Genomic DNA, 14,316 nt, shown 5'->3' on the forward strand with positions numbered 1-14,316 from the left:
ACACCCACCTTGCTACAACCTCCTTTCAGGTAGTTGTAGAGAGCGATGAGGTCTCCCCTCAGCCTCCTTTTCTCCAGGCTAAACAACCCCAGTTCCCTCAGCCGCTCCTCATAAGACTTGTTCTCCAGACCCTTCACCAGCCTCGTTGCCCTTCTCTGGACACGCTCCAGAAGAAAATTCTCCAGTTTCAAGGCAAGAACAGCCAGAGGAGCCTCTTGGATCTTCTAGTCAAAGAGATGGTTAGTAAAGAGACCATAAAAAGTGTATAGGGAAAGTATGAACGTGTAAGTTGGACCTGCAAGAACAGAGCATGAAACTGAATGCCACAAGGAAAAGGTGACCTCAGTTTCTTGTACAACCGAAGTTATCAAACTAGTTTCTTAAGGGCCCAGACTCCATACAGAAAAGAGGGAAACTAAGGATTCCTGCCTTCTTGAGCATTCTCTAATCCCAGTCTGAGAAGCTACCCAGAAAAGCTAGACAGAACTCAAGCCTTTCGCCGCTTTGCTCCGCTTCACTAGAAGGCAGCCATCGGAACAGGTTTGTCTGGTAATACCTAAGGTTCAAGACATACCCTCACCATCTCCAACACATGAAAATCAATTAAGAAAGTCTCTTCCGTGCCTTGCACCATTCATAACAACTACAACAAGAACACCAGCTCTTCACTCTATAAACCTTCAATCCTCAGTTGTGCCCGTTACAAAAAATAGCAACACTTAAGCTAACTCAGATTCGCACATACACAACATTTCTGCAATTATTTTCACACATCTCTACCCGTCTCCCCTCGCCCGTGCCACGCAAATCGACCAGCCTGCTCTACTGCTATAATATTTCATGCATTTAGGAAACAAGTTTCTGGTAGCACCACTAAAATAAGCTTTTGCCACTTAAGTTTCTATAGCAATGCCAGAGAGACTGGACAGAATCCCGTTTACTAGAAACATGTCTGCTAGATAGCCATCGCAAGCTGGAAATGAATCATCTTGCTATCTCTTCTCAGGAGGCAGTACAGATAAAGATGACTGAACCCCGCAGAACATACTGATGTAGCAATCCGAAAGGCAACATAGCGAAGTACAATTTAAATTTACTCTGTCAGAAGATTCAGATTTGTTTCCTTCTGTTTTGAACTGACCTGATGTCTCCTATCTTATGTTTTGTATTTGCATTGGTGAGAGGGAAGCCACAATTCATATGTGACTATCCTTACAGCCTTAGATGATACGGGTCATAAATTACAGTATATAAACAAGGTTGTAGAAAGCAAGCTTAAGCACACCATCTCCTGGTTCCCACCTACAGGATGTTTGAAGTTCATCAGATAAACTATAGTGCATCATTAAAATTCCAATGCAGAGAACACAAAGTATTCCGAGTCCCAGAGTGTCAGAGCTAAATGTATTGTCTTCACGTAGCCCTTCACACAGTGATATCTAAAGTACAGGAATAATTTAAGAAAGAGTATCTACTTTCACGTAGCCTATGTAAATTAATGAGGCAAAAATCAGGTTAACAGAGAATCATTAAAGAACCACCCTAAGGAAAAATTCAAAAAAACCAATCCCAACAGAGAGGTCATTTTACAGTTGCCTATTAAATTACACATTATATGCATAACAACATGTACATGTTACTAATATTCCACAATTGTAGGGAGACCAGGCATAGGCCTAGTTGTTGGACAATGTGTGCAATATATAAACAAACATTCATTTCTGAGCATGAAGTGATCTCTGGTTTAGCAATACTCCTTCTGATGGTATTTGTAATGGGAACTATTATGAATATGACTTTCAGTGGCGACAAACTATAATTATTAAATCGTATACACAAGTAAGCTCTGCAAAGAAGTTAAATCTGAACTACTAGTAATTTTTAAAATGGTATCTTTTCTGGAGAAACATGAGAAATTTTATCAAAATCTGTATTTACACAAATGACAGTAATTAAACAAATCATTTAGCTGCACTGTGGATGATTTTTTCAGACAAACAAAACTAAAATGCTTAAAATATCTCCCTCTCTAGATTACAACTCGTGCTGCTTTCTTACACTTTTACTCCTAATGGAAATAAACACCAATTTCCTAATCGTTTATTTACTTTCTCAGCATTTTTTTTTCCTTCCCTTTTGCTCCTACCAGCATGGAATAAAAAACTTTACCTGTTCTTTCTACAACTGTAGAAGATTAACAGTACCATGAAAGCATATACAAAACAAGTAACAGTTTAAAACACCAGTATCACCACAACATGTATGTGTGGGAAAGCAACCCAGAAATCTAAATGAGATAAAAAGTAGTAACTGTAATCCTTCAAGCACGTATTCACATTTTTGAGAGTTTGGTTTTTTTTTTTTCCCCTCCCAACAAGTAATTAAAAGCCATGAGAATGGGGAGTATGCATTCATCTCTGACACTTACTGAACGTAAGTTACCCAAGAATTTGTACGACCTACCCAACTACCTATATTTATTCTCATGAACTGCAGAGTCCCTGTTATACACCGCAAGAGAGACAGGAAGGAAGTATGAAGCAATGCTTTAATACCAAGTCAATAACCCTCCCTTTCTTATAGGGCCTACGCACATTGCCATTTGTGACAGGGAGATGAATTCTATTGCCCAGGTAGAAGATGGGCTAGGGAAAAATATATGCTGTGCTTCTCCACTTTCCACTTATCCCAAATTAAGCACTGAAGTGTGATGCCAAATCAGTAAGTTGTAGCTTGGAAACAGTATGTACTTGACTAGCAGCTGCTATAAAAAATAAAAATCTCTCTGCTTCTGGTGATATAGTATAGAAGCTGCAGCAGCTACTCAGAAAGATTTCTAGACTGGGGAAGGCTGACAGCCTGGTACATTGTAGCAAAGCTTACTATACATCCTAGTTCACTTACAGAGCAAATACAAGGGTCATCTTACCCACATCTTTCCTCAGACTATAATTGATTAACTAATTTCAAAGAACTGTGGTCCACCATCAAACAAGAGAAAACTTACTTAACATTAGAGGATACACGTATTCATTCTCTTGGGCAGATATAGGGGGCATAGTGGAAAAATGAGAGGAAACAGCTTACATGGGGATTATGACTACCTCTGGAATGAAGTAAACACAATTTTTAAAATTTACTTTTATATATTAAATTTGTGTCCATTGCCTAATGAAAAGAATCTTCAAACTCTACTGGAAAGAGCTAAGGCAGCATCTCAAGTAGGAGCATCTTAATGATGCTTTTTGACTCATCTTAAATGAGTTAACATAATAACTAGTCCATTCAGAAATAGAGAGGCTGAAGACTGGATACTTGGCTTGCGCGTATGAGACTTCATACACACAAACAGTTCAGTTTAGCAGGCATTTTTGCCATTCAAGGATTAAGATATTCTCCCCATTCCTCCTAAACTCAGACTTTTCCTTAACTTGACACATCTTAAGTAATGGGCATACCATCAAATAGTACTGAATTCTGACATTATCACGTTACTGTCAGTCAAACAACTGCTTTAGGAAATCAAATACGTGGTCTCAGCCTATTCCAGCTATTATGTGTGTTAACTTAAACCATTCAAACAGGTTTAAGCTAATATGTTTACCTCAGAACTAGAGCAATTTAAGTGGATCAGATAATAGGTGGAAAAATATAAAACCTCCTTCTCCTACTCCCAGGAGGCACAGTACTTCAAGGTGGCTAGCAGAAAGCCCTCAATGGACAATGTTTTGGGTCTCCCCTCTCCCCCCACGTAGAACACAATAAGCACAAAATCAGGTGTGCTGAGGAGAACAGAAAGGAATTACAATTCAGGTGCTACCATGATTATGCTGACATCAAAACAGAGACCAGCAGCAACCACGTTATTGTGAGGGGCACCTCTGCAGCAAATAGTAATACTAACTGCACTTGAGCCAATTACGTTCTGCGTTGCACAGACCTCCTTCACAGCTGTCACCAGGAATATGCCCGTATCAGAACTATGGAGAGCTTAGAACTAAACAAGTGTCCCTGAACTATGGATCTTCAGTGAAAAGGAAGAGAACTTCACATTATTAAATAAAATCCAGAACACTTTAAACTGATGGATTACAAAAGCCAGGACACAGAAGATTACATCTGCTGCTTTTCAGAGTGTTAAGGAGAAACTGAGATAGCTAGCAGGCACTCTCCTACTTAAAACTTTTGGTGATGGACTTAATATTTTAAAGCACTGCACATCCACCCCCCCTCCAAGTGAAACAGCTTTGAATAATTAGTTTTAACCAAATTATTGCCAGCAGAAATTCGGAGAAGCTCTTAACAACTGACTTCACTTCTGAAAGGGTAGGCTTTACAGTAGTAAATACTTTGAAATATAGTATTTGTCTAAGTGCCTTTTAAAGGTGTCATACATGATGGTTTGTCTTGTAATGACTGTGAAACCACTGTTTATATTTCCACTGAACGGGGCTTTTAAGTATGACATTACTGGTCAATATTAATTTGACATATGTCAACTTCCTATTTTCAGCACAATTATTTAGAAACAAGTTAGGAAGAATATGAAAGTTAGAAAAATAAAACCAAAACATGCCTTTCATTGTACAGTATATTTAAAGACCACGATACTTACAGTTGGGATGCATATCTTGCTCAAGGGATTGCCATCCAGTAGGTATGAGCCATTGAAGGTCACATATTCATCATAATATTGAGGTGCCTGAGGAATAACACTGCACAATAATTTACGTTTCTCTTCTATTTTTTTTCTTATGTGCAAGTATTCAAAATACGGGTTCGCTCTCTCAGAACTGTATGGCTGAATCTCTTCAAGTTTCAAAGAATCAACAATAGCTGCCAGCGACTGCTGGGTTTTCTCCTTAGCTTGCAGTAAAGAAGGGTTCACTTGCACAGGCTGAGGCACACGCGACACCTTTCTTTTACGTGGATGATGTACCTGAGCATCATCCTCTTCAGTTAATCTAATCCTTGCTTTCATAGACGCTGATGATTCAGACTCTTTTTCTGATGTCTGCATGCAGCCAACAGGATTCTGCTTACCCTGGTTAGCAAGCATATTTGCTCTGTTCCTCGTGATTCTTTGAGATACTTCTTGCTGTTCCACCTTCTGATCCTCAGCAATTTCTTCTTCTAGTTTAACTATTTGGCTGTATTTATGCACCTCTTCCTGCGTAATCTGTTGTGAACTATTTTCTGAATTAGATAAAGAGGAGTACTGTGGTGGATCATCTGTCAACACATTTTCTCTGTCTGCAGCGCAGGGTTTTTTATTAGCTGATTCGTTCGTAATTCCCTTTGACATTCCTGAACTTAGTTCACAGAGATCAGCATTGGCTTTACTATCGACATGTACTGAAACCAACTTTTCTTGTTGGCCTTTTTCATTTCTAATGTCTGAAGCATCTGCTGTGTTACTATCCACTTCACTCTGAGCATTCTTACAAACAAGTTTATTGAACGTGTATGAATTTATATTTAATTGTGAACTGCTATCACTTTCAGGAATATCTTTTTCTAACGGTACCATAGGTAAATCATTCACCCTTTCATAGCTCTGTGAAATATCCTTTGCAGAGCTCTCAGAATATACAGCAATGGGTGCATCAGACTTCTTAATATTTGAAGGGAAGAAAGCATTTTCCATCTCTCTGGTACTAGTAGCATCTGTATCCAAAGTAGAAGCTGTAGTTTGAACAAGATTTTGTTGTTGTACAAACGATGAATCTTGACTGCTAATGCCTGGTAAAGAAATGTGTTTAGACGCATCCAGGAGTGGCTGGATAGGTAAAGAACAAGGCGACTGTGAAGGCAAAACCGATGCAGATTCTTCAGAACTGGAATTTCCCTTGATTTCAGCATGCTGAGGCAAAAATTCAGATACTTGTTGCTCTTTTAATGTCCTGTTTTCAGAATTATGCATCGCTATGACACTGTTAGTATCTTGCTCTGATACGCCATAACCTGAGCTGTTAAACTCATTGTTTAATGAATTAAGTCTGTCAAAAGGCACATCCCACTGTTTGGTTTGCTGAGTCACACCACTTTGACTACACGGCTCTAAATGCGTATTACAGTCTTCTGAAGGGCCCATCTGAGCAGTATTTTTAATGGTACTTGCACCCGTTGTTGCCTGCTTGTTGCTAGCAGCTCCAGTCAGAGATGATGTAAAGTTTGACTGCAAACCAGACATACTACTTTGAAAATCTCTTTCAAGCATGCTACATGGTAGTTCTGGTTTAGGAGAAGTGCTAGCAGAAGTCTGAACCGATGGCAGAGCATTCTGATTATTTTCTTCTGGTATTCGAGGCTGTTTGCTGTGTTCAGAAACAGCAGCAGGCATGCTGCATCTTCGAACCTCTACAACAGGTCTACACTCATTTAAAACCAGTTTAACGTCTTCAACAGATGCTGATCTAATGTATGCTGGCGGAAGCCTGTTTGCGAAAGGTGGCTTAATGCGATCTGGCAACTCAGCAAGACCATCAGTCTCTTTTTCAAGAAGGGCTGGTGATTTGGCACTTGCCAAAAACGGTGATTGTGAAAAAGACGTCTGGGAATCAGAACCTTCTAGCATGAAGTCTGAGTCATATTCGATTACAGGCCTTGGAGTAGTTACTGTGGTATGGCAAGAATCCTCAGAGCTTGCAACTGAAACCATGGACACTGATCTGGAGCTCAGACCTGTCTTTTCACTTTCTGATTTGGGGGATCTATTTAAATTATCTAAAACCGAGGAAGGCTTTATAACATTGACACTTCTCGTATCTACTGATTGTGATCTATTACTTGTAGCATCTTTCTGCTGTTTTTCCTTCATGCAAACATCTGGCAACTCTGAGCTTTTTGAACGAATCAGTTCTTTGCTTTTTACCTCAGCTAATGAGTGCTTTGGTTTTTCTTTCACCTTGTTAAGTTCTAAACAAGTGCGGTTTCTTAAACGTTCCTTCTCTTTCTGTTTTATTTTTTCTTTATGCTTTCTATGCCACTGCTCTATTTCCAGATCTTTAAGGCTAAGCATTCTTTCAAAACTAGTTTGCATTAAATCATCGTTGACTAATCTTTTTTCTTTAGGTCGAGCATCCTTTGCTGCAGGAGCTGGTTTAGGCTTAAGTTTCTCATGTTCGAGTTTCAGTTTAAGTAAACTATTTTGATGCAGTTTATCTTTATGCTTGTCTCTCTCTTTGTATCGGTCTATATCTTTTTTATCTTTCTCTCTACCCTCTGGAGTTTTCAACAAATCATCTTTTGGTTTTTCTTTCAAAGATGACAGTTTGTCATGCACTGGTTTATTACTTTCTGTAATACTGCATCTCCTTTCCTCTTGCATATGCTTAGAGTTTGCTACTGTTGAGATCTCCTTGTCTTTGGATTTTTCTTTTTTTTCAAGTTCCTTTTCTTTGTCTTTAGTTCTATTTTTTTCTGATTTAGTATATTCAGATTCTTTTTCAGACTGTTTGACTTTTCTGTCAGTACAGTGTTTTTCTTTGCTTTCAGCCCAATGTCTGTCTTTATCAGCCTTTTCTTTATCATGCTTCTTATCAGTTTTTTCTTTATTTCTTTCTTTGTCATCAAATTTTTTAAGAGTACTCGTGCTTTTTATTTTATCATTTTCCTTATGGCATCTTTCTGCTTGCTGGAAATTGGGCTTCTCCTTTACCTTCTCTATATTTTCATTTACTTCAGCTTTTTCTTTCTCTGTCTTGTATTCATGTTTTACCTTTTTCTCTTTTTCTCCATTTTTTCTTTCTATCTTTTCAACATCTTTTTCTTTGGCTGAGGTTCGCTTTTCAGTCTTTTCTTTATTTTCCTTTAAATTCTTTTCCTGCTTTTCAGTATCTGTTTCTCTTTCTGTTAAAGGCATGCTGGCTGCCTCATCTTTAACACCAAAGCAGAACAATTCAATTTCTTTATCTCCAAGGATAATTTCTTTTTCTTCTTTTGTATCTTTTGTTTTTTCATCCTTGAGAAACTTCTCATTTTCCTTTTTGTTCTTCTCTTTCTCCTCTTTAGCATTTCTCTCTTTCTGGAACTGTCTCTCCTTAACTAACTTATCTTCTTTTGCCACAGCTTTTTCTAGCCTTGATTTTCTGTCTGAAGAAAGAGATTCATGTTCTATATTTAACAACGTATCTTCATTCTCATCACTTTTGAAAAAGTTCTCTTTCCAAAATTCTCTGTCAAACTCAATACTTCTTTGACCCTCTTTATCTTTATGTTTATGTTTTTCCTTTTCCCCATCCTGTTCCTTTTTGTGCTTGTCCTTTTCTCTTTCTTTGTGCCTTAATTTATGCTTTTTAAGTGTTTTACCTTCCTTGTCAATCTTTCTCAGAGTATACTCTGAATTCTCAAATGTTGAGCTATTATCTTCCTCTTTAATTTTAGGACTAGATTTTTCACCAAATTCTAAGTGAAAATCTTTCTGATGATGCTTGCTTTTTTCTTTGTGCTTGCAAGATTTGCCACTAGAACTTTCTGTTAGATATTCAGAATCAGTGTTGTGATCAAACCGAACTAATTCAGATTGCAATGCTATTTCAGAACCTCCTGGTGACAAGCAAGTTTTGGTGTTTTCTTGCTTTAATGGTGTTGACTGCTTTTCACTTAATCCACAGGGATGCTTTGGAGATTTGCCAGCAGTGATATGAAATAGATGTAAAGAAGAATCTTCTTTTGGGGTGAAAGACTTCTTAAAGGTTTCTTCCTCTCTAGTTTTATCTAAAGAATCTAACCCAGAAGTAGCTACATTTGTTACTCTAGCATTTTCTTTTTCTTGCTTTAGTTCTTGATTCTCTTTATTTTTGCTCTGATTTTTTACTTTCCTTTTAACTTTGCCTTTTTGCTTGTGTTCATTTGTAACCATATATTCTTTCTTCACTCTTACATCAGAATTTGATGTCTCTGAAATAGAGCAAGGAGAGACTATCTTCTTGTCCTGAAGTATTTCTTCATCTGAACTTTCAGAACTTGAATACAGAACTCTAGATGGTTTCTGCTTTTTGCTTTTAAATGATTTTGAAAAGACAACTTTTTCTTGTTTCACAAATAAGCTGTTCTTTTCAACTTCAGTCTCATCCTCTTTCCTTAGGTCTTTTCTAAGAATATGTCTGTCATCGATCATTTTTTTCATTTCATCTTCATCATCATCTTTAAACTCATACTCATCAAGAGCAGATGGAAGTGGCGCCTTACTAGGGACCATTTGTTTGCTGTCATTGGCTACAGAGTCCTTTTCTGCTTCTGAATCAACATTCCCCTCTACACTGGAAGGATTTACGGATGGAGCTTCTTCAGAATCTAGAGTAAGAAAACCAAAAATTAGTTGAATACTGATAGGACATTCTTCACACTTTAGTTCAGGACAAAATAGTTCAGTTCAGCAGTCATACTGCTATACAAATGAAAAAAGAAAAAACCACTCAAAACACACAATAAACCATCTCACTAGAATTAAACTTTTTAAGAGAAAACAAAAGGTCATGAAGCCAAAGTGCTCCCCGCACTTTACAGTTGTCACTCAGGTATGTAAAAATATTAATTAGCACTTATATCCCAATCTAATAAAAGCAATGCACTTTAAATTTTATAAACCTCATCTATTGTGCGTAATTCCTGCATAACCTGACTCTTTCTCAAGGACATCTTGCTATGATGACTCATTCCTCCAGGAATTCATCAACTCATGTTCTCTAACAACTAAACTATGTTCTTCCACATGAACTATTTAGTCATGTTTCAACAGCAGATGAGCTTTTATTCTTAGAAGAGAAAGAGCTGCTCGTGTAAAGAAATTCCCTCATGAATCTTTGTGCATCTGATACAGACAGCCTGAAGTAGACTATGCTATAATTCACTGCAACTGGTCTCTGCTATACAAGTGCATAGCATGGAGCAAGTATGTTGTACTGGATGTCTTGGACTTGCAAGTCCAAAATGTAAACCTCTCAACTGTTCCTAAATTTTAGGAAACATAAGGAGTGTTATCACCACCTGATCACATGAAAATCTAGAACTCAAAAATCTTTAAGAAGTGTTTCTGGATGTATTGTTCTCTCCAAATAAGGTTCTAAGGCAAGCCTCTTCAGCTGAATCCATCAGTTTGCTTTTTAGAAAGAACTGAATATTGTCATATTTAGTACCATAGACTAGAGATTTGACATACTGAATAAAAAGTAACAGAAGATTTTGAAATAACAGTGTAAGGAAAGTGATGAAGCCATTTCAATGCATTAAAAAGTTTGAATGAGAAAAAAAAAATACGTTCTGCTGCAAGATTCCCCCCCCATTTCCAGTAGGATCCTCTGTGGACCAACTGCCAGTACACAATGGTTAAGACACATACCTTGCCAGCAGGCTTCTCTAGCTACTTTGTATTCAACAACACAGTACAATAGGGACTTCTAGGATCTATTTTATTATCTTCTATATTATCTGTAGCACCCAGAACATATTACTAGTTCTGTGCTATCAGCTTTTTATATATTCCACCACACCACCATCCCGCCCATAGGTACATTCCATCATCTTCCTGCCTTAACTCTAACCACTCCTTGTAGCTTGTCTGTGCCTTCTCTTCACCCTTTTCCTATAAGGTAGTTGCTGCTTCTCTCTTCCATGTCCCTATTTGCTTTGCTCTTAACAGTCTTTCCCCATTCCAAACACATCACACAGCTTCCTCCTTAATGAACAAAGGTAAAGCAATGGAAGGTACAGGAGACGGATCACCTATTCTCTAAGCCTGACTCCTTGAGAAACTGCAGAGAACATTCTGCTCCTCTTGGAAACTGAGAGATATCCTGCACAGACAACTGCTGAGGCATCAATTGCTAAATAGTAACAAGTTTCTATTATGCATATGCAAAAATATTTTTCTTAACATTAATGATTTGGCTAAGCTTAAGTAGATCCCATGGAGCAATGCCTTAAAACAGAATGACTATACACTGTATTTCAGGCTATTCTTCTAATGCAAAAAAAAGTTAAGACTACGTCAGAATATTTATTAGCTCTACATAGGTCAACACGACTTTTTTTTGCTTGAAGTATAGTGAAACCTTTAATAGAAAACACTCCTAGGGGTTTGGGGTTGGTTTTTTTTTGTTTTGGTTTGGTTTTTTTTGTTGCACATTTTTTTAGTTGGTTTTGTTTTGGTTTTAATTGTCAGGGAAAAAGAAACTGACTTTAACAATCATGTGACACAATGCTCTCCCTCATATAATTTTCACAGAATCGCAGAATGTGAGGTTGGAAGGAACCTCTGGAGGTCGTCTCGGCCAACCTGCCCTGCTCAAGCAGGGACACCCAGAACCAGGGACTGTGTCCAGGTGGCTTTTGAATATTTAAGAGGATGGAGACTCCACACTCCACATGGACAACCTGTGCCAGTGCTCGGTCATCCTCACAGTGAAAAAAAATATTTCCTGCTGTTCAGAGGGAACCTCCTGTGTTTCAGGTTGTGCCCATTGCCTCTGGTCCTGTCACTGGGCACCACTGGAAAGAGCCTGGCTCCATCCTCTTTCCACCCTCCCTTCAGGTATTTGTACGCATTGCTAAGATCCCCCTGAGCCTTCTCTTCTCCAGGCTGAGCAGTCCCAGCTCTCTCAGCCTCCCCTCATAGGAGAGATGCTCCAGTCCCTTCATCATCTTCCTGGCCCTTCACTGGACTCTCTCCAGTATGTCCATGTCTCTCTTGTAGTGGGGAGCCCAGAACTGGACCCAGCGCTCCAGCTATGGCCTCACCAGCGCTGAGCAGAGGGGAAGGATCACCTCCCTCAACCTGCTGGCAATACTCCTCCTAATGCAGCCCAAGATACCATTGGCCGCCTTTGCTGCAAGGGTGCATCGCTGGTTCACGGTCAACTTGGTGTCCACCAGGACCCCCAGGGCCTTTTCTGCAAAGCTACTTTCCAGTCCGTCAGACCCCAGCCTGTATTGGTGCATGGCGGGGTTGTTCCTCCCCAGGTGTAGGACTTTGCACTTCCCCTTGTTGAACTACATGAGGTTCTTGTCAGCCCATTTCTCCAACATGTCGAGGTCCCTCTGGACGTCAGCATGACCCTCTGGTGCATCAGCCACTCCTCCCATTTTTGTGTCATCAGCAAACTTCTTGATGGTACACTCTACCCCAATCATTAATGAAGATGCTAAACAGGACTGGACCCAGTATTGACCCCTGAGATACACTGCTAGTTACTGGCCTCCAACTAAACTTTGTGCTACTGATCACCACCCTCTGGGCCTTGCCATTCAGACAGTTTTCAATCCACCTCATTTCTTTTACTCGAATCTGAATTCCTGAAGATTCTGTGAAAGCAGAATGAAAAGTTCCTGCCTGGCACTCAAGCAAGTTACTCGTGGTCAAGAATCTTTTGCTTCCAAGGGGACAATAGTTCTTTCTGTGCCCCAAGAGGTGATACCTGTTCCTTAATCTGCAGAAATACAGTAGGGGCCAAGAATTACTGCCTTCACATTAGCAAGCTACTATCTGGACACTTTCACAAACCAGTGATTCCCCCACTGGCAGGGACTTCTCTTTACTGAGTAAGTGTGACTACGTTATGCCCATGCGAGACACTAGCTCCCAATTCATCTACTAAGGACGTGAAATAAGTGACTTTGGGGATATTTTCCCCCCAAGACAACCTCTCAGAAACCACTTCGTATTATAATAAATATGGTATTTTTCTCTGTCTCTCTCTCTGGTACAACCACCACTCTGAGGTAGGGTTGATTTGGAGAGTGGGAAGAGCTTATTAAAGAGAGAGGGAGAGAAGAAAAAAAAAGTCAGAATAAACATTTCAGATAATTCAGTTGAAAGATTTGAAAACTACCTCTAAAAGTGGAAAACAACCTTAGCAATAGCAACTGCTACCTGCAGCAACTCTTAATAGCTAACACTATGAAAAGATTAAAACCACCTAACTTCAGGTGAACTGATGGGCTTGAAGTATGCAATTAAATAGCTACTTTTACCTGAGCAACTGTCCTCATCATCAGAGATGGGTACCTCCCTTTTCAGCAGCATTTCCAACTCTTCAGTTTCAGCAACATCAACAGGTCTCTCCCCATGCTTATTGGCTTGAAATGGATTTCCACCATGTCGAAGCAACAGCTTCACAATCTACAGCATTAAATGAATGAACTTTTAGGTTTTCCACAACATGTTACTTGACCAGCATAAAAATCTTCCATTGCACACAAAATGTGGATAATGTGATACATAATCCTAAACTCCTACCTATGAAACTGAGACTGCAAAGCAAGACTTCAGCAACTAGAATGCAAAGTCCAGGTATTCATAATCTGCTCATTAAAAGAGGTAATGGGGAAGACTAAAAAAAGTTGCCCTCTGTTACACAGACATAGCATCATCATAAAGAAAAGCAACAGTAGCCTTTTGTTCTTGCGTTTCTAGCATTTCCTCACACAATTCACGTGGTTCCTCACCTACTCCTCTGCACTCAATTCACCTCCTTGCTCCAAATTTTATAGCACTTAACTCTAAGGAACAGGAAACGTTTTTCAAGTAGCAATACTATTGGTTTCCACAGCATTCCAGAAAAGCCCTGACAGAGATCCAAGTATCTTGTTGGAAGAACAAACTACCCCCATCCCCACTGAATACAATACAGCAAAATCACCAATTTCTCTAGCATCAAGGGCAAAAAAATTGTTAAAGTTACAATGATACCAAGGCCACTGCATTTTCAGCACAGTATCCAGTATCACTTTTTTTGGTCCTACATGCTGAGAGTGGAGAAATTCAGCAGACAGCAATATGGTAACATGAAACTTCAGAATTTTTCTGATACATAATGTTGGTGAGATGGTCAGATATGTATACTGAGACCAGACAAGCAAGAGGCCCTGTTCTCCAAATCTTTGCTACAATTTTATGCAAGTTCGATCTAAAGACCCACTTTTGTTTAGATAACCATAAGAGTTACTAAACAGTTAATAAAAATTTCACAATCAGTTTATCATAATTCTCTTCTCTAGCCTTTCCAGAATATCCTTTCAAACTGAATGCCTTGTTTGGAAGGTATACTTGATTTAAGGATATTTTCTATTTTTTTGCTTTATACAGTAGATCACGCACATAGTAATGAAATGAGAGACATAAAAGGAGAGCAGTCATTTCTGCATCTAGTTCGCAAAAAACAAGAACAAATTCAGAAATTAATGTAAAATACCTACAGTGCTCCATTTACTCTGCTAAGTCATTACTGGTAAGTTTTTTTAAAAATAAAGAATGTACATACATCAATGCTCTATTTCAAAGTGCATGAACAAATACATTAAAAAAAATGTAGGAGA

The 14,316-nt window shown here is 38.8% G+C and overlaps 1 protein-coding gene across 1 annotated transcript in view; it reads right to left on the reverse strand.

The window, feature by feature from the left end:
• ANKRD12 (ankyrin repeat domain 12) overlaps positions 1-14,316 on the reverse strand; it is a 58,043-nt gene that overhangs the window by 9,837 nt on the left and 33,890 nt on the right. Inside the window, exons 7-8 of the mRNA XM_009284102.1 lie at positions 12,973-13,120; positions 4,616-9,297 (exon numbers count right to left, since the gene is read on the reverse strand). Of these exons, the coding sequence (XP_009282377.1) occupies positions 4,616-9,297; positions 12,973-13,120 (4,830 nt within the window). The remainder of the gene's footprint in view (positions 1-4,615; positions 9,298-12,972; positions 13,121-14,316) is intronic.

This window comes from Aptenodytes forsteri, unplaced genomic scaffold, assembly GCF_000699145.1.
Source record: "Aptenodytes forsteri isolate BGI_AS27 unplaced genomic scaffold, ASM69914v1 Scaffold229, whole genome shotgun sequence".
Taxonomy (NCBI): domain Eukaryota; kingdom Metazoa; phylum Chordata; class Aves; order Sphenisciformes; family Spheniscidae; genus Aptenodytes; species Aptenodytes forsteri.